The following is a 21,191-nucleotide window of genomic DNA, read 5'->3' as shown; positions in this document are numbered from 1 at the left end:
ACAGTGACAGTTTTACTTCTTCTTTTGCAATTTGGATTCCTTTTATTTCTTTTTCTTCTCTGATTGCTGTGGCTAAAACTTCCAAAACTATGTTGAAAAATAGTGGTGAGAGTGGACAACCTTGTCTTGTTCCTGATCTTAGTGGAAATGGTTTCAGTTTTTCACCATTGAGAACAATGTTGGCTGTGGGTTTGTCATATATAGCCTTTATTATGTTGAGGTAAGTTCCCTCTATGTCTACTTTCTGGAGGGTTTTTTATCATATATGGGTGTTGAATTTTCTCAAAAGCTTTTTCTGCATCTATTGAGATGATCATGTGGTTTTTCTCCTTCAGTTTGTTAATACGGTTTATCACACTGATTGATTTGCATGTATTGAAGAAACCTTGCATCCCTGGGATAAACCCCACTTGATCATGGTGCATGATCCTTTTCATGTGCTGTTGGATTCTGTTTGCTAGTATTTTGTTGAGGATTTTTGTATCTCTGTTCATCAATGATATTGGCTTGTAGTTTTCTTTGTTTGTGGCATCTTTGTCTGGTTTTGGTATCAGGGTGATGGTGGCCTTGTAGAATGAGTTTGGGAGTGTTCCTGCCTCTGCTATATTTTGGAAGAGTTTGAGAGGATGGGTGTTAGCTCTTCTCTACATGTTTGATAGAATTCGCCTCTGAAGCCATCTGGTCTTGGGCTTTTGTTTGTTGGAAGATTTTTAATCACAGTCTCAATTTCAGTCCTTGTGATTGGTCTATTTATATTTTCTGTTTCTTCCTGGTTCAGTCTCAGAACGTTGTGCTTTTCTAAGAATTTGTCCATTTCTTCCAGGTTGTCCATTTTATTGGCATATAGTTGCTTGTAGTAATCTGTCATGAGCCTTTGTATTTCTGCAGTGTCAGTTGTTACTTCTCATATTTCATTTCTAATTCTATTGATTGAGTCTTCTCCCTTTTTTTCTTGATGAGTCTGGCTAATGGTTTATCAATTTTGTTTATCTTCTCAAAGAACCAGCTTTTAGTTTTATTCATCTTTGCTATCATTTCCTTCATTTCTTTTTCATTTATTTGTGATCTGATCTTTATGATTTCTTTCCTTCTGCTAACTTTGAGATTTTTTGTTCTTCTTTCTCTAATTGCTTTAGGTGTAAGGTTAGGTCGTTTATTTGAGATGTTCTTGTTTCTTGAGGTAGGATTGTATTGCTATAAACTTCCCTCTTAGAACTGCTTTTGCTGCATGCCATAGGTTTTTGGGTCATTGTGTTTTCATTGTAATTTGTTTCTAGGTTTTGGTTTTTTTTGCGGTACATGGGCCTCTCACTGTTGTGGCCTCTCCCGTTGTGGAGCACAGGCTCTGGACATGCAGGCTCAGCGGTCATGCCTCACGGGCCTAGCCGCTCCGCGGCAGGTGGGATCTTCCCAGACCGGGGCACGAACCGGTGTCCCCTGCATCAGCAGGCGGACTCTCAACCACTGCGCCACCAGGGAAGCCCTCTAGGTATTTCTTTATTTCCTCTTTGATTTCTTCAGTGGTCTCTTGGTTATTGAATAGTCTATTGTTTCGCCTCCATGTGCTTGTGTTTTTTACAGATTTTTTCCTGTAATTGATATCTAGTCTCATAGCATTGTGGTCGGAAAAGATACTTGATATGATTTCAATTTTCTTAAATTTACAAAGGCTTGATTTGTGACCCAAGATATGATCTATCCTGGAAAATGTTCCATGAACACTTGAGAAGAAAGTGTAATATCCTGTTTTTGGTTGGAATGTCCTATAAATATTAATTAAGTCCATCTTGTTTAATGTATCATTTAAAGCTTGTGTTTCCTTACTTATTTTCATTTTGGATGATCTGTCCATTGGTGAAAGTGGGGTGTTAAAGTCCCCTACCATGATTGTGTTACTGTTGCTTTCCCCTTTTATGGCTGTTAGCATTCGCCTTATGTATTGAGGTGCTCCTATGTTGGTTGCATAAATATTTACAATTGTTATATCTTCTTCTTGGATTGATCCTTTGATCATTATGTAGTGTCCTTCTTTGTCTCTTGTAATAGTCTTTATTTTAAAGTCTATTTTGTCTGATATGAGAATTGCTACTCCAGCTTTCTTTTGATTTCCATTTGCATGGAATATCTTTTTCCATCCTCTCACTTTCAGTTTGTATGTGTCCGTATGTCTGAAGTGGGTCTCTTGTAGACAGCATACGTATGGGTCTTGTTTTTGTATCCATTCAACCAATCTATGTCTTTTGGTTGGAGCATTTAATCCATTTACATTTAAGGTAGTTATCGATATGTATGTTCTTTTATCATTGTCTTAACTGTTTTGAGTTTGTTATTGTAGGTCTTTTCCTTCTCTTGTGTTTCCTGCCTAGAGAAGTTCCTTTAGCATTTCCTGTATAGGTGGTTTGGTGGTGCTGAATTCTCTTAGCTTTTGCTTGTCTGTAAAGCTTTTAATTTCTCCACTGAATCTAAATGAGATCCTTGCTGGGTAGAGTAATCTAGGTTGTAGGTTTTTCCCTTTCATCACTTTAAATATATCCTGTCACCCCCTTCTGGTTTGCAAAGTTTCTGCTGAAAGATCAGCTGTTAACTTTATGGGGATTCCATTGTATGTTATTTGTTGCTTTTCCCTTGCTGCTTGTAATATTTTTTCTTTGTATTTAATTTTTGATAGTTTGATTAACATGTGTCTTGGCGTGTTTCTCCTTGGGTTTATCCTGTTTGGGACTCTCTGTGCTTCCTGGACTTGATTGACTATTTCCTTTCCCATGTTAGGGAAGTTTTCAACTATAATATCTTCAAATATTTTCTCAGACCTTTTCTTTTTCTCTTCTTCTTCTGGGACCTCTATAATTCGAATGTTGGTGTGTTTAATGTTGTCCCAGAGGTCTCTGAGGCTGTCCTCAACTCTTTTCATTCTTTTTTCTTTATTCTGCTCTGCAGTAGTTATTTCCACTATTTTATCTTCCAGGTCACTTATCTGTTCTTCTGCCTCAGTTATTCTGCTATTGATTCCTTCTAGAGAATTTTTAATTTCATTTATTGTGTTGTTCATCATTGTTTGTTTGCTCTTTAGTTCTTCTAGGTCCTTGTTAAATGTTTCTTGTATTTTCTCCATTCTATTTCCAAGATTTTGGATCATCTTTACTATCATTACTCTGAATTCTCTTTCACATAGACTGCCTATTTCCTCTTCATTTGTTTGGTCTGGGGGGTTTTTACCTTGCTCCTTCATCTGCTGTGTGTTTCTCTGTCATCTCATTTTGCTTAACTTACTATGTTTGGGGTCTCTGTTTCGCAGGCTGCAGGTTCGTAGTTCCCGTTGTTTTTGTTGTCTGCCCCCAGTGGGTAAGCTTGGCTCAGTGGGTTGTGTAGGCTTCCTGGTGGAGGGTCCTGGTACCTGTGTTCTGGTGGATGAGGCTGGATCTTATCTTTCCGGTGGGCAGGACCAAGTCCGGTGGTGTGTTTTGGGGTGTCTGTGGCCTTATTATGATTTTAGGTAACCTCTTTGCTAATGGGTGGGTTTGTGTTCCCATCTTGCTAGTTGTTTGGCATGGGGTGTCCAGCACTGTAGCTTGCTGGTCATTGAGTGGAGCTGGGTCTTAGCGTTGAGATGGAGATCTCTGGGAGAGCTGTCACCATTTGATATTACATGGGGCTAAGAGGTCTCTGGTGGACCAATGTCCTGAACTCGGCTCTCCCACCTCAGAGGCTCAGGCCTGACACCCGGCCAGAGCACCAAGACCTGTTTTTTAGGAATTCTGGGGTATTTGGTTCTTTGTTTTCTTTCTTTCAGGTATTTTTTTTCTTACTTAGTTGCAGTGAAATTTCCAGGAATGAAACAATAGGCAGGTGAATGGTCTCCAATTCAAAACCAGGCATTTGTCAAGCTCTTGCTAGTTCTTGTTTCCCTGGTTTCCCTGAAAGGGAGAACCAGGAGGTGGTGCTGGACTCTGTCCCTACTGCTTCCCCGTGAAGACCGGTGCTCACACGTCCTCTCACTGCCTCTGCTCTTGGAGGGGCAGCCTGTGAACACACGTCCCAATCTGGGACATGTAGGGCTGTGGTACAGACCATCTGTGTATTTCTCACTCTGTCCCGTCTGCCACAGATCAGCTGCTTCACCCTCTTCCGACAGCCTCAAATGCTTCCCTTCCAGTTATGAAGGGATCTTTATAGTCCTTTCTGGTGTCCAAGGTCTTCTGCTAGTTTTCAGCCGGTTTTCTGTGAGAACTGTTGCATCTATAGATGTATTCCTATGTGGAGAGAGATGAACTCCACGTCTACCTACTCCTCTGCCATCTTGAATATCAGTACCTTGAATAATATTAATTGTACATTTAGTTTTCAATTCTTTATTTGGATGAAATAAAAAGAGCACTTGCTAATTAAAATGCCAAGACACATGACACTGTAGAAATTCCTTGCTGCTGAATTATACCTGGACATTCTCCATAGACCTGACTCTTCTATGAACTGAGTGTTTCCAATGCTGGGCTTGGAATACTCAGCCTCTGAAATTTGCATTGGTTTGGAGCCTTCCTCTATGGCACAATCAACTGTAGCATTTCCTGAGGCCCCCAGGTGTAGCTGCATAATCACTGCTGCACCTTTGATTACAGATTTACTAACCATATGACCCTGAAGGTGCTGTATAACTTCTCTGAACCTTGTCTTCCTTGGTAGTACAATGAGATAATAATACTTTCAGAGTGTTGTGGGCTTTATTTGAAATAATTACACAGAAGCCTGTAGCACAGTGCCCAATACATGAACGAATCCTCCCAGTAGCTAATCCAAGAGGCCCACCATAGCCAACACCAATTCTTATCTATAGGTAAATTGTCTTGCTTTGGGAATTCCTAAGTACCTGTGCAGAATGGAGAAGGGACCCATCACCCATCACAAAACCCCCTCAATATCTCCAGCCACGTTCCAGAACTACCAACCATTTGTGGAGGCTCAGTCTTAAGCCAGTACTGGGAATCCTGAGTTTGTTGGGAAGCTGAGTACATCCACAGAGGATGGGACCCCCAGAAGGACCCCAAGGCTGGCATTCATGACACAGATCTGAAGAGTAGTATAACATAACCCATTGAGTTCCATTTTAAATGACACGGGAACAACCATGTCAAATTGTTCTAGTCCCCCCGGCAGGGATGGAGAGGAAGGGTGTCCTACAGAGATACATTCTTATTTCTGTGTATGGAAAATAGAATAAGAAAGAGAGAAATTACTGACCTATATAGGTGAATTCTCGAAAGTACCCACCTAAATTTGATGTTCTTTTGATGATAAATAGCTCTTCATAGAATGGAAAATTAAAAGAAATTGGAAAATAAGGTTGAGGGGAAGTAAGCATTCGATTAGTGTGAACTCAATAGACTCGGGGCAGTTTTGCTCAGACGTGAAGTGGCCCAAAGCTATAGGGTCTACAAAGGGGAGAGAAGAGGATGCATTACCCAGCATGAAGTTATCCCATTTATTTGTTCAACGAACATTTCCTGAAGACCTAAAAATTCAAGGTCTTGAGATACTTAAGCAGGATAAAGGGCCCTCTTTGCTCTCAAGGAACCCCTAGGCCAGAGAAAGATCCAGATCTGTAAACAGATAAATTATAGAACAAAGTGTGCCAAACGCTCTGCATTCTTTCTCTGGAACCTTTTCTATCTCTGTTATGGTAATTATCCCACTGTCTCCTGGGGATCGTTTATATATGGGTCACTCCCTCACAAGCCCACCCCCCCATCCCCACTCTCAGCTGTAAGCTCCATGAGGCTGGGGCTCTTGGCCTCCTGCTACGCCACCTGGTCATAAGTAAGTGCTCAGCAAATTGTCACCGAAAAAGGAGCATGACCACTTCTCTTGCCCTCCTCTTTATCACAATGGTCTCTTCCTCTTTATCTTCCTCTGAAAATGTTCATTGTTTTTCTTTCTTGCTTTCTAACAAATATTCCATATTTTCTTCTGTGCTCAATCCCCATATCCCACACTTCTCCTGCCTGTTTCTGCTTACTCCTGACTTATTCTTGCCATCACAACCTAGGGAAATCTGAAAATTAACTACATAATTTCTAATTGTTGCTCTTATCTTCCTGCTGTTGGACTTTCCCCATTGGGCTCCCTATAGCTTTATTCACATTACCACACCCTTTTCATCAAAAGTCAAGGAAGGGCCATGCCCCTGAGAGAGGGTCTGAACATTTGAACCGCTTCCAGGTCTTAGGAAAATGCCAAGTGGAGCCAACCTCCAACTCCATTAATTCCAGGAGAATTTTCCACCTGGGATCCATATTTAGATGACATTTTATGGTCATCCAAGGAAATTTGGGAAACTCTGGATTTTATACAATAAGATAGTTTTTCTCCTGCATAACTTGTCAGAGGCTTTCATAGGCAGATATGCAGTATGAATCCCAAGAGTGGCATATAGGAAATACATTTCCCTCCCTGATTTGGCCACCTTTCTCTGACTTTTTGTGACCATCCCTACCATTTGCAGGAACCACAGCAAGAGTATCCACCGAGGCCCACATTTCACACGTCTAAATACATTAAAGCTATAGATATTTATAATGTTAAAAATTGAGCAACAGCCATGGCCTAGCTCGTGTTCTCAGCCTGGAGACTTCCCTGGATGGGCCAGCCATTGTGCACCTGAGTGGTAGCCTGGATTACTGGGGGCAGGGCAGGGGAGGTGGGCTGGCCCAGCTATCTTGGGCAGTAGCTAGACCCATCTAAACCTTGGACAGGACTGACTCTGTCCAGCTTCGCAGGCAGCCAGAGTAGGTAGAGTCTGCCTGCCCCGCACCCTGCCCCAGACTCTCCCCCTCCTCCCTAGTTCCTTCACCCTCACCCTGCTCTTTCCCTCAGCATTCCCAGACAGTTCTAAGTGCCTCCCCAAACTATCCCATCAGAACAGAGAGAAGGGAAGAAGCACAGTTATCGGGGAGCCTGGATTGCCTCAGCACCTACTCTGGGTGACAAGGGAGGCCAACTTTAAACACATCAGCCTCCCCACTTTTGCTGGTTTCCCAGGGACCAGCTGTGATTTCTCTTCCCCCCTCAGACCCTCTCAATCTCATCATATTCCGTGGCCTGGGTGCCCACTTTGGTTCATGCATCCTCCTTCCATTATTCCCGTTTACTTACTTGGTTCTCAAAATCACAAAAACCTTTTTTAAAAGACCAAACAAACCAAAGTCTGTGGGTTTGAATGTTTGTTTTGTGGGCCCTGATCAGGGACTCCCCTTGCCTGGATCTCTGATGATGCTGGTGAACACTGGTGAGTTAAATGATCCCACTTTAGAGAAAACTGGGGTGGAAAAGCAATAATAGCAGTATAAAAGATTAGTTCTGTAGCACAGCAAACACCACTTCTCACAAAATGCAGTTCTGCTGAAGTAAGCATTCCTATTTGCTTGGACCCGGGATCAGTATGCAGCATGAGTGTCTTATGCTTAGGAGCGTGAATACATTTAAGAAATCACTTCTAAGAGAAACAAAGCAAAAGCCTTCCCATGCCAGTGGCTAATTACTTCGCCTTTTCATTAGCTCCGAAAAGGTTCACAGAATCATACCAGCATATTGGAAGTAAACCAAAGAGGGACTAGGATTAAAAAGTGGTTTCTGGGCTTCCCTGGTGGCGCGGTGATTGGGAGTCCGCCTGCCGATGCAGGGGACGCGGGTTTGTACCCCGGTCCGGGAGGATCCCACATACCGCGAAGCGGCTGGGCCCGTGAGCCATGGCCGCTGAGCCTGCGCGTCCGGAGCCTGTGCTCCGCAACGGGAGAGGCCACAACAGTGAGAGGCCCACGTACCGCGAAAAAAAAAAAAAAAAAGTGGTTTCTGCCAACAAAGAGCACCTTTAGATACGGGAAGGTTTCTGCTTCTGTGTGTCCATCACGGTGTCAAACCGTGAGCTAATCGTGCCCCTTGTCCTGGCCTGGCCTTGAGGACATGACTCAGTTCTGATCATGGTTTTATATTCTAAACAGTTGAAGTTGTGGGCTTGGGACCCGGAAGAGGAACGCAGGCGACAGGAAAAATGGCAACAGGAGCAGGAACGTTTGCTCCAGGTAGGACTGGGTGTGCTGCTTTTTATTTTTTTTCTTCTTTTTGGTGATGCTCTCTTAATTTCTGCTGTATTAAATAGATGTTCAGCCCAGGAAATACATGGAATCAGCTTCTTCTCAGAAGTCATTGAGTCTAAGTCTGTTCATTTTGTGTCCATGAGACAGAATGCTCTGAGTCTAATACCTCCCACCAGAGGTTACACTGATGAACATAAGGAGAAAGCATTTCACGTAGAAAAAAATCCAAGTATTGATTAAGGGCCAGCCCACCCACTCATCACCTTGTTCGCTGCCAATCAAATTCCAGTCCAGCTAGCAGCGGGAAGGAATTATCAGAAGGTTATTGATAGCATACATGTGAAATAAAAGTTGACCTGGGTCTTCTTCCTTAAGTAGAAATGTTTGCTCCATCTTTGAGCTAAAGCTTCTAATTTTCAATTCTAGAAAAATTCTGGGAGTTAACTTATCATACTCCTACTTGTTTCATCCCAGTTTGTGGAGCAACAGAGCTTCAAAAAGTAATCTAGTAACCTTAGAAACTAACCTATGCTGAGCATTTGGGGTGTGCCAGAACTGGCGTATTTGTAGGTGCTTGACATATTTTACTTAACTTCATTCTCATAAAACTCATCAAAGTATGTCTTATTGATCTCAGTTTGCAATTGAAGAAATTAAGGCTCAAAATAAGTTATATAGGGTTTCCCTGGTGGCGCAGTGGTTGAGAGTCCGCCTGCCGATGCAGGGGACACGGGTTCGTGCCCCGGTCCAGGAAGATCCCACATGCCACGGAGCGGCTGGGCCCGTGAGCCATGGCCGCTGAGCCTGCGCGTCCGGAGCCTGTGCTCCACAACAGGAGAGGCCACAACAGTGAGAGGCCCAGGCACCGCAAAAAAAAAAAAAAAAAAAAAAAAAAGTTATATAATTGCCCGAGGTCATACCTCTAACAAATGTTGAGCTTCGTTTCAAATCCAAGCTTGGGTGACTCTAAAACTCATGTTCTTTCCCCTATACTCCCAATGGTATTGATTTTACCAAAAGTCATAAAGAAAAAGAATGTTAAATCTCATTTATTTTTGTGACTTTCTGCTGATGCGTAGAAAGCAATGCTTAATGCAAGTTTATTTTACTTTTTTTTCTTATCTTTTTGTTCTAGTCCTTTGGCTTAATTCCCAGGGGTGGGGAGCAAAGGTCAGCTAGATAGTTAATTAATTGTACTGTGGCTGTAGGTCTGCCCATTAAGTTTGACACTTTTCAAAGTTACATAGGAATAAACCTTCAATACCAAAATCTAGTTCTTAGTAAGAACTAGGTTCAGCAAAGTCCCAGAGCTGTTGGCACATTTAGGTCCATTGGGAGACCCCAGACCAGCCCTGGTCATCTGCTATTCTGTTGGAAGTCAGATGCCCATTTCACCAGGAGTCAGAAATTCCACAGAGTAAAGAAGATGGCCTGTGTTTCCCATGGTCTTGCTGTGTCTGTTATTCTTTGAAAGGTGGTCGTGGTTTTAGGTGTGGGTTGTGGGCTTAGGGGCAAGGTGTTTATGGGGAAGGAAGGGTGTCGTGTGTGTGTGTGTGTGTGTGTGGACAGATATACCACATCTTTGGCGCCTGTATCATCAGTTCATCCTCTTGGTGAGGGAAACATGTGATATAAACTCCTAGAACCAATAAATGTAAGAAGCTTTGTTTGTTTTTCATCTTCTGTAAAGTTTTAAGGTCTGTTTCCTCTATTCTGAAGACCCTTGGAGTCCCTGTCTAAAACTTTACAATATTAGGTTTTATAACAAAATTTTTAGCCGAAGTTTAAAAGCCTACCATGGATTGACCACCAGTGGTTTGGCCAGAGCATTAATAGGAACATTAGGCTCCAGACAATCCCATAAAGCCCTTTTGCTCCTAAGATAATAACATAACAAGTAATACCTGGAGGAATTCTCAGTGTCTTCCCCAAGAAGATGGAAGCACAGACTCATGTTAGCCTCAGAGAGAGGACTGGCAGTAATCAGCCTAAGATATTAGACTGTGCGTAGTATACTCCAGCAATTCCTTTGTCTCTGTCACGTCAGGGATGCCATTCTCAAGGCATCCAGGGGTGTCAGTTCTCATCTTAAGCATTCGTTTTAATTTCCATGTATTCATTTCTTCTAGTCAGCTGTCAGGGACTCCAGTCACATTTTTAAAGCTCTCCTTATCCTTACGTCCTTTTCCTATTCAGAGTATTTTTATTTTTTTCTCTGGAAGTGGTGACTAGTGTCCTATTTTTTTCTGAAAACAATAATAGCAATTCTGATATCAAAGCCTTCTAATGGGCTGTTTAAAAGCTACTCTTAATTCAGGAGGACTTAAAGTTAGGAGGATTCCATTTTAGTAGAATGGCCACAAGCAAAGAGTAATTCAGCCACTCAGCTAATTATCGTCCTGCCCACTTTGGACCTTTCTCCATCATCTATCTTGTAAACCTGCGAGGTTTTTTTTTTTTTTAATCTTTTATTAAACTCTCCCAGCAGCAACGTATCTCTATTAGTGGAATGGCAAAACTCATCTCTGAAGGGCCCAGTAAAAGCAAACTATTGGTTTAACCTACCTCTGAGGACAAAACCCAAGTTAAGAAAGAGTTTAGAATCTTCCCATCTTTTCTCTTTCCATAAGCAAATGCCTACTCATATATCTGAAGAACAATTCTATGAAACACCCACAGCAGAAAAGATTGTTCTCTGTTGGATTTTTATGTCCGTAACATGTCTGAGTACCACAGAATGGTATTCCCCTTTTGGTGCATGAATGGGTTAGCTTCAGAACCTTACAGCAAGAAGAGAGTCTTGCAACACATTGTACATGATGGTTTAGCGGGGGGGGGAAGTGCCAATGATGTATGCACTGCTCCGTTCAGAACAATCTATGGAAATTCCATAACAGGAGAGATACCGGAAGGAACAGGACAAGCTGAAGGAAGAGTGGGAAAAGGCCCAAAAGGAGGTGGAAGAGGAAGAGCGCAGATACTATGAGGAGGTAGGAAATTCCCCGAAAGGAATTTGACCCTGAAGCCCTGATTCCTCAAAGTCTATCAGCACTTTCTCTGTCTGTGCTGTGTGTACCCATGGGGCATGTCTGATTCTCTTTACTCACAACAGAGCCCTATCAACCTTTCAAAAGAGTCCTATCCTATAGGCTGTAAAAGCTACTACTCTTCCCAGTTTAGCTTGTGGTAAGGGTGTGTTGAGTCATGGTCAAGGGGGAGAATAGAATTGTATCTCTTCTTTAGTCACAAAGGTCAGATTCTTGATTTGTCTTAGATGACATGAAAGTATCAATTTGTTTATCTGTGTGTTTGTTTGAGGCAAGCATGTTTGGTAGTAGTGAATTAATATTAATTTTTATGAGGATAATTTTGATATCAAGGCTAAGTGAATCCTTACTGCTGCATTCACTGTATGGTACTAAAGAGATTTAGAAGGGAGGAGAATTTGGTTTTGTTTGTTTCATTTTTAGATGAACAAACCAGACCACGTTTGAGAATTTGAAACTACACTTTATATATATTATCCAAAATCTGTTTATGATTAATATTGTTGTGAATTTGTTCTTCAACAATAATTTTTGTGCATAATACTTTCCCTAATAGCATTTCTAATTAGGCCTCTTGAATCACACTAATTAACTCGCAAAGACTCTGTTTTTCTAAATTAAATGCTCATTTCTAAATCATTGCCCATAGAGCATGTTATCTGATTTACATGCTTTTTAAAAGTAAGACCTTTTTTATGCCCTGCTTGTTTACACATAATTCTGATGTTTGTCCCTAAATTTCTTTAATGACACTTTTCTCTTGACATATGATTTATCCTTTCTCCCCCTTTCATTAATTCCTGTCCTTCCCCTAGGAGCGCAAAATAATTGAGGACACTGTAGTTCCATTTACTATTTCTTCAAGTTCTGCAGACCAGCTGTCTACATCCTCCTCTGTGACTGAAGGCAGTGGGACAATGGTAAGACCATAGATTAAAAGGAATTCATGAAATAAGAAAACTAAAATAGAAGTACTAAACCACAAGGCCAAGTTTTCCACCAGTTTAAATCCAGGACTAGCTGTTTCTCTAGAATCATGTCAGCTACTACGTGGCCACTGTACCCCATCATACTGTCATTGCCGTGGTGAAACCCTAGAGTCAATCCCTGAGAGCAGTAAACATATTACTGAGGCCAGCCCTGCCCCCACAGGCTGGGAACCAAAGTCTCTGCACTGGTTGGCAAGACCCTGGTTAGTGATGCCACATGCTGGAATGTCTTTCTAACTGCCCATCATTCATTCATTTAGCAGACGTATGTTTCTCTCTGCCAGACCATACATCTCTTTGCACTGGATGTTAGCAGTAGGATGCCAACAATACACTCTCACCGGCCTCCATGAAAGTTTCTTCTGAATCACTCTTAAAATTCCCCATGAATATATATATGTGTGTCTTCAAGGTCTGGAGAGAGTCCAGAAAGACTGGTCAACCTCCATATCCCCCAAATAAGGTCATGGAGGTAGTGGACATTGGTCATACCAACACCTGGATAGTCTATAATCTGCATTTTAGTTTTTGATGGTATAATAACAGAATAAATTCATTTTGCAATAAACATAATATCACTTGGGTATATGTCATATTAGTCATTTCTGTAGTCAATTAATATATGCTGCAATACACTAAAATTTTTAAATTATCCAATTTTAACTTAATACAAATGAAGATTGTACAAAAGTAATTCACCAAATTTGATATTGCATGGTCACTCAGGAAGCTCAGAATATTGCTTATCTTTGCTGTTATATACAAAGATTATCACAAAAGCCAAGTCTTTCATGTCTCTTTCATATATTGCAATGATAATTATGAAAGATTTTCTAGACTCTAAAATAAGTTATTTATGTATCATCATCAAAGGAATTCTACACTGTCCAACAATTTTTCAATATTTACCAGCCATTTTCAAATATCAAAATTTGAAGTGTATTGTTTTTTATTTCTATTTTATTTTTTTAACATCTTTATTGGCGTATAATTGCTTTACAGTGGTGTGTTAGTTTCTGCTTGTTTTTTACTTAAATTTTTAAAATTTAAATTAAAGATTAAAAATTTTTTATACAATTTTTAAATGTTACACTACATAATCTGCATTTTGAAATAACCCACGGGCACTCAAATGCCACTTGTCCTGAAATAAGCAATCCTATGACTTTGTTTTATTCTGAAAGATGGGTTTTCTAGCCAGTTCCCTTTTATGATAACTTTTGAGAGAGATCCAGGTTACATGTTCATTTCAAATCATTGGAAATCAGTTACTATTCAGTTAATTTTTTTTTTTTTTGCGGTACGCGGGCCTCTCACTGTTGTGGCCTCTCCCATTGTGGAGCACAGGCTCTGGATGCACAGACTCAGCGGCCATGGCTCACGGGCCCAGCCGCTCCATGGCACGTGGGATCTTCCCGAACCAGGGCACGAACCCGTGTCCCCTGCATTGGCAGGCAGACTCTCAACCACTGCGCCACCAGGGAAGCCCTATTCAGTTAATTTGAACGACTGTTCTTTAAATTGTAGTCAGTGTGATTGAGAAAGTGCTTCAGATATTCCATGGCCAAACATGAGTATTGTCCAGTGTGTTTAAAAATTATATTCAAGATTATCCTTGTTTTCCCCATTAGAATAAGATGGACTTGGAAAACTGTCGAGAGGAAGAACAAAAGACAAGACAGAAGAAACCATTCCAGGGGGATAACAGTGGCTCATTGCTTAAGACTAAGGAAGGTGATCCACTGGAGGAAAAGGGCAGGTATGAGCCGTTCCAGGATGTCCATCCATATGCGCAAAGCTGGGCTGTGCCCCTTCACTCCCAGGAAGGGCACCCATCACTAATGCACATCATATTCAGCTTTGAAATTATCATTCCAGTAATACATTATGCATATATTATTGCTTGAAGACATTCTAATGGCTCTCAAGTCAGTGTCCTTATACTATTGAATATAAATAGGTGAAACCTTTTTTTAAATGAGGGGAGACAGTATAGATCACCAAAGGAGCATGTTGTCAATTCAAAGTCCCAAACCTAAATACCACTCACCTGAAATGGTTAATGTATCTGGAGGGATAGAGTTTAAAATGGGGCTGTGGTGTGGTTATAGAGAACAGACTGGTAGTTGCCAAGGGGAAGGCGGTTGGGGGAGGGATGGAGTGGGTAGCTGGGGTTAGCAGATGTAAGCTATTATATAGAGAATGGATAAACAAGGTCCTACTGTATAGCACAGAGAACCTATGATAAACCATAACGGAAAAGAATATTTTAAAAAAGAATGTATATGTGTGTGTGTGTGTGTGTGTATATATATACATATACATATGTATATATATATAAAACTGAAACACTTTGCTGTAAAACAGAAATTAACACAGCATTGTGAATCAACTATACTTAAATTTAAAAATATATTTAAAAACAAAGAAAGAAAAAAATATTGTATCAATACTGATTCATTAACTGTAACCAAAGTACCATACTCACAGAAAACAACAGGGGAAACTGTGTACAGGGTAGATGGGAAGTCTCTGTACTATCTTTGCAATTTTTTTAGATAACTCTAAGACTGGTCCACAGAAATAAAGTTTATTTAAAAGAAGAAAAAAAAAAAACGAGGCCGTGGTGTCCTACTCACTGTGGACCTGAACTTTGCCATTAGTGTCCTCTGACCTGTGAGAAGCCATGTTTACTCTGGGTGATAATATAAAGGATAGCCAACAAACCCGTTGGTCATGGGTAATCCCCCTACCCCATGGGTTCCAGTATGTTCCATGGGAGATCAGAACAGGATACCCAGAAACTCCTGGAGCATTCAGAGCTAGCTCAGACTGGAGCAGAATCTGGTTGTAGGTACGGACTGTAGTGAGTTTATTGATGCGACCCCATGCCTGAGACCTAAAAGGGACCTGCAGAAACCCAAGAGGCTAGCAGTGCTCTGCCACCAGCAAGTTCTTTATGACACAAATGTTGGCCTTTGGGGCTCCGATATATCAGATAGATGTTGGAAAGTGTGCATGCATGTGTGTGTGTGCATACACACTTGGGTACACACACAGCCTCCTCAGAGGGACCCAAAGACACAAAAGGCTATCTAAGTATCATTTTCAAAGACTGGCCAATTTGAAAGGTTGGCTGGGAGCTGAGCTCTTCTGGTGAGATTTGCACTGAGAATTCTCCTATGCTCATCAGCTAGGAGACTCGGTGAATTGTAAGATATTAGAGCTTGGGACCCATGTCCAGAGCCTGCAGAGCCCTTGGAACAGCACATCTGTTTCCAGTTAACACTATTTAAAGAGACTTTCCAGTTTTTGAAATGAAAGCCACTAGTCAGGAATATTTGAAGGATGCTAATAAGCATTTTCCATGAATTACTGCTCGTTCTCCAGACAGTCCCTGTTGTCACCAGAAACCTTTAAAAAATCTCCTCCGTCTCTCCTTTCTTTGCACATAGAAGCTACTAAAGGACCAGTGAATTACCATAGGCTGCCGAAGCCCCATGTGGCCCAAATATTTTCCACAATAAGTCCTCTCTTGAGAAAATCTGGGAGATTGCATTTAGTTCTGGCACCCCCTGAAATGCTTAGAATGAAGAATTTTGTGGACAAGGAGGTAGAGAGGACATCAGAAATGATGGTTTGTTAAACTGCTGGGTAATGAACATGCGTAGCATTGAACAGTATTCTAAATCCATTTTAAATCTAGTTTAACATAAAAAGAATAAATATTTATTTAGCCCCATTTCTTTTTTCGTATCGTAATCGGTCCTGAGGGCTAAGATCAATAATTTTCGTTCAGTTGCTTTTATTCCTGTTCTGAAATATATTTGTTATTTTAACAGCCTAACTCAAGGAGTCTTGACTCATTCTGAGAACCCTGCATTGAAAGGAATATATCAGGACCTCCAGCTGGATACAGAAGCTGGGGCCTCACCCTGTGGGATGAACCCACAGCTAGCTCAGGGTAAGAATGGAGAAAACCAACCCCCGTGTTTCAATTATTGTAAGACCCCTTCCCCACCCCATCGTCCAGACAGATATGACCTCTGCTGGCTGCAAGCTTCTCTTCCAGCTTATGCTAAACAGCACAGTCCGGAGGCCCCATGAAATCACTGTGAGACCTCAGCAGGCATTAGCACTTTAGAGAAATGTGATTACTAAGCACTAAGGCGGCAGCTTTACTGAGCACTAAGTGTATGTTCTTTACTTGGCCTCAGATCCATCCCGGAATCAGCAGGTATCAAACCCACCAATGCACATTTTAGAAGATGTGAAGCCAAAAACCCTCCCATTGGACAAAAGCATTAATCATCAGATTGAGTCTCCGAGTGAAAGGCGGAAGTGAGTAACCCAATAAGATGGGTGTGGAATTTCTTTTTTATTTTAGTTGACTAAGAATGGGGAAAAGTGAAAAAGTGTGAGATGGTTAGATGTTAGCAGCATTTTTGTGCTTTCTCTCCATTGACTGTCATTGACAAGGTAACAAATATTTATGGCAGTTTGGAACAATCTTGCTGGCAAGTAAATATTTAGTCTGAATTTGGCAACTTAAAAGAGACAAAGTATGTTTTTAACCCACAAATCTAAATATTGGAAAGAATGTGCAGGTCTGTTGTATTAGCAGTTTATTTAAGTGAGTTAAATTGTCTCAGAGCCTATGGACAAATGTTCCTTCAAGGAAAAAATGTTTCCTCTCGTCATCATTCTCTCCCCTTAACTAACTACCCCAGGCTCTGTTCTAATTTTGTAACAATTGTGTTTTTTATAGTAATAATCGCATCATTTTTGAAACATGTCAATATAATAGGCACTGTGTTGAAGGGTTTACATATATCTTTCTCCTCTTTTCATATATTAACTCACTGAACTCTCCCAATAACATTATTGGGTTATTGTTCCCATTTTACAGATGAGGAAATTGAGGCTCAGAGATATTAAATAACTTATCCAAAGTACTTGTCTGGATGAGTGGTAGAGGGATTCAGAGTAAACCCACAGTTCCATGATAAGATCATATTTGAGCCAGAGGTTCCTTGTAATCAGTTTTAAAAAGATAATATTCATTATACTTTAACCAATCATTCTACCTGGAGCCAGATTACCTGGATTCAAAATATTGACTCTGACACTTGCCTGCATGGAACTTTGACCAAGATACTTAATCTTTCTCTGTTCCAGTTTCTTCGTGTATGAAATGGGAACAATAGTAGTGCCTACTTCATAGGGTTTTGTGCCTGGCAAGTAATAAGTACTATACATTGTAGACAATGGTGTTGATAATGACAGTGATGGTGATGATGATGATAACTTGTTTTATAAGTTCATCCTTTTATCTTATTTTTCTTGTTACATTTTTTCTCAGTACACTTTTGAACCATTTCCCCCTTTTCTCTTATGTCTATCCAATTTCATTTCTCTATGTCTAGATGACATGGAGAATTAATAGAAGGTTAAAATCACATAGAAGGAGTCGTTATTTTTATTGATCATTGTGGTGATTTTCAACCATTTTTCAAGGTGATGGTCCTTATACTTTAGGATATTCCATGAAAAGCTGATATTTTGGAGAAGACAAGCTCTGTCTGAGGAGGGAGGTTTGCGGGGGCAGGGGCTCAGGGAGTTATTCTGAAAGCAGTTACAAGACAGATGGCCTCACGCTCTGTTCATGTCTATGCTGGCATTTCTCTTTTCCTTGTTCTTTTCTGTCCCTTTCTTTACCAGTGAAATTACCTTTTTTTTTTTTTGCGTTACGCGGGCCTCTCACTGTTGTGGCCTCTCCCGTTGGGGAGCACAGGCTCCGGACACACAGGCTCAGTGGCCATGGCTCACGGGCCCAGCTGCTCCGCAGCATGTGGGATCCTCCCGGACTGGGGCACGAACCCGTGTCCCCTGCATCGGCAGGCGGACTCTCAACCACTGCACCACCAGAGAAGCCCCTGAAATTAACTTTTAAAATCAAGAGCCCGGAACTGACAGCTTAATCACAGGCAGGGCTCACGTGTAACCAGCAGCACCCGTAAAACCATTCTGGGGGCTTCTGGCTGGGAACCATTCTGCTTTGTAGATGCCCAATCACATAGCAGTCGTTAGATGTTTTGAACATCATCCCTAATCATGTAACGAATTTATGAATAGGGGTGGAAGGCACCTCACTGAAAAATACCTCGTTTAAGCGCTGCCCTTTATTTCTGGCCTCTCTTTAAGAACTTTTCCCTACACCCCTGTTCATCTCTCCCCTCCCACCCTGTCCGTAATTTTTATATCTAACTTGGAGTGCAACTTTAACTAGCAAAGAGCCTGACCAAAATAAAGAATAGAAAACTATTCTGTCTTTCCGTTCAACAATGCCAGCCTGGTTTTGATATCAGACATCCAATGTCTGTACAGTCTGCTAGATGGAAATTTTTTTGTCCTTTGTAAAAAAAAAAAAAGTGACCCCTAGGACACACTGTGGTCTTTTATTTGGTTGCCAAGGAAGTGGGGTGTTTTTTTTCCTTGTCTAAAAAGCCTTTCCTTGTGGGATTGGACTTCTCCTTACTTGATGTGATGTTTGGCTCCTTTCCCATGTTACAGGAAAAGCCCTCGCGAGAACTTCCAGGCTGGGCACTTGTCCCCCTGCTCCTCCACCCCTCCTGGCCAGTCACCAAACAGGTACAAGAGGTCAGCAAGCCTTTCTGAGGCTGCTTTGTTTTGGCTAGAGCCTGCTGAGCACATCGCAACCAAATTAGTGCTTGCCCGAGGATTGCGAGGGATTTGTCCATCCATGTCTCTTCCTACACACACACATAGGCGGGAGGAAAGGACACATCCCCATCTGCCTAAAGATTTTATCAGCCCACAGTCGAAAGAGCCAAGTGTGTGACGTTGGCGCGGCTGTGGCCATAGGGCTTTAATTACATTGTGCAGAACCTGCAATCTAATAAGAAAATCCACCAGACAATTGCCGGGCTCCTAAGTCGGCGCCTTTCCCTCCAAGACGGCTCGGACCTTCTAGGCAGGATCCGCTGATGGCTCTTACAGTGAACCAGGCGGGCGCTGAGAAATGAAACTTCATCCTCCCTTTTACTCTACTCGAGCTCTCTAATGATTGCTTCTGGACATTAATTAGGCCCCATGATATTCTTAAAAGCTGCCTGAGCTCCCATTCCCTGGAGAGACAAATGACTGAGTACTCCAAGGTTTTCTTTGATTTAGAAATTTCATTTAACTACTGGATAAGAGGGAAATCCTAATAAATAGAGTTTGCTAAGGGCAACTCTTCCTTTTTTCTCTTGTCTTTCTGTTTCTTCTGTCCCTCTCTTTGCTTCCAAATGATATTGCATATTTTAAAATTTCTTGTGTAATTCCAAGAGCTTTCCCGACAATCAGCATCACTGCAATCCGATCTTAGCTGAGGGAAAGCTGCCTTAGAGCACAGCCATCCTGTCTGAGCCAGGTAGATTGGAAACCCAATGTGAGTTCTTCATACAGGATCATAGAACTTGGTATCAGAGCAGGGATTTGATCCCACATCTGCCTGATACCTGTTAGGCTGTATCACAATTTCCTCTTTATTTTTAAACAACAACAACAAAAATTTTAATAAGTAAAAAGAAATGCCCTAGTGGGCCAATGAACCAATTATAGAAAAATTTAACACAACATTAAAACCTTAATAAAGCTAAACTTGACTGTCTTTTAGGACGTAAGAAAACATATGATAAATACATTAAATCATCTCAAGGCATCTGATCACTGTGGTTGAATAGACTACAACGCAAACTTTTTATAACAACTAACATACACACCTACATGCACACACACACACACACACACAGAATTCCATGCCACAGTGGAGGCCTATTGTATTTAATCTATCAATTGTCTGCATCTTATACCTAATTCCTACTCATTATCAGTTCAGTAATTGTTTCACTTACGGTATAAACATTTTAAAAACTCATGTTTTATTTATTTATTTTTTTTGCGTGAGGCTCCATAGTAGTGTGTTTGACCAATGATTCTAAACGGAACATTTTATTATGACATATATTTTGCAACTTAGGTCTATAAGTGGGAAGAAGCTGTGCTCTTCGTGTGGGCTTCCATTGGGTAAAGGAGCCGCAATGATCATCGAGACCCTCAATCTCTATTTTCACATCCAGTGCTTTAGGGTATGTATTCATCTCTCTTCTGCCTAAGTACAGTCTCATAATGTCTTTTGGCCTCGTTCTGTGCTGAGTGACTACCTCCTGGAAATCCTGACAGCCTTTGCTTGTGAGGGCCCCCTGACTCTAGGTTGTACAGAAGTGTGCGTGGAGTCCATCCTTCAGGATGAAACCCTCCTATCACGCATCCCTCTGGGATGTCGGGTTAGAGGAGGCAAAACAGATTTGTGCGACGTGTCTTTATAAAACCGTTTTTCGTTGCTAAAGAGCATATACTTTAGCAGGAAGCTGAGAAAGCCACCCTGGAGGACGATGATGCTTCTGAATCTTTTAAGGCCAGATGGATTTATTTGGAATGTCACATCTTTGATGCTTCTCAAACTCTTGAGACTCAATTCAAAGATTTTGGGTCTTTGACTTAATGGAAGATTGTCAATTAAGTGGTTACAGCTAGTTGCTAACTTGTAGGTCTCCAAACGAGTATGTCTGCAGTCACAGACTGAATATCACTTCCTCTGAGAAGCTGACCTGCTTACCACACTAAGTCAAGTTGCCTTGGTTACAGGTCCTTATAGAACCTTTCGTGGTCCTTATCACTCACTATTGAATTGTTTAATTATCATCTGCTCTCTACAAGCTCCGTAAGGGCAGGCACCACGTCTGTCTGGTTCACCACTATATCCTCTGCACCCAGTGAAGATGGTATCAATAAATATTTTTAGATGAATGAATTAATAAATAACTGAAAATGAGGAGGACTAAATTCTAGTCCCAAATCTCCTGCCAACAAGCAGGTGAACGAACCACTTATGCCTGATTTATTATAATATTTACAGGTCAGACTATATCAGCGTTTCCTTTTTTCACCCATGGACATGTTTCAGATAATATATAATTTTGAAGCCAAACCTCTATCTCTGA

The 21,191-nt window shown here is 41.2% G+C and overlaps 1 protein-coding gene across 9 annotated transcripts in view; it reads left to right on the top strand.

Annotated features, from left to right (window-relative positions):
* The window catches only part of LIMCH1 (LIM and calponin homology domains 1), a 344,058-nt gene that overhangs the window by 312,900 nt on the left and 9,967 nt on the right, over window positions 1-21,191 (top strand). For 4 of the 9 annotated variants that reach the window (XM_082653742.1, XM_082653744.1, XM_082653747.1 and 1 more), the window contains 8 exons: window positions 7,992-8,072; window positions 10,985-11,077; window positions 11,950-12,054; window positions 13,755-13,882; window positions 15,966-16,087; window positions 16,341-16,464; window positions 18,697-18,783; window positions 20,168-20,276. In XM_082653742.1, the coding sequence (XP_082509868.1) occupies window positions 7,992-8,072; window positions 10,985-11,077; window positions 11,950-12,054; window positions 13,755-13,882; window positions 15,966-16,087; window positions 16,341-16,464; window positions 18,697-18,783; window positions 20,168-20,276 (849 nt within the window). The remainder of the gene's footprint in view (window positions 1-7,991; window positions 8,073-10,984; window positions 11,078-11,949; window positions 12,055-13,754; window positions 13,883-15,965; window positions 16,088-16,340; window positions 16,465-18,696; window positions 18,784-20,167; window positions 20,277-21,191) is intronic. The other 5 variants (XM_082653750.1, XM_082653743.1, XM_082653748.1 and 2 more) reach the window with 2 other exon arrangements.

The sequence above is a fragment of the Grampus griseus genome, assembly GCF_964374135.1.
Source record: "Grampus griseus genome assembly, chromosome: 4".
NCBI classification, from domain to species: Eukaryota; Metazoa; Chordata; class Mammalia; order Artiodactyla; family Delphinidae; genus Grampus; species Grampus griseus.
Note: the sequence above shows the minus strand (reverse complement) of the source record. Positions and strands in the feature narration are given on the sequence as shown.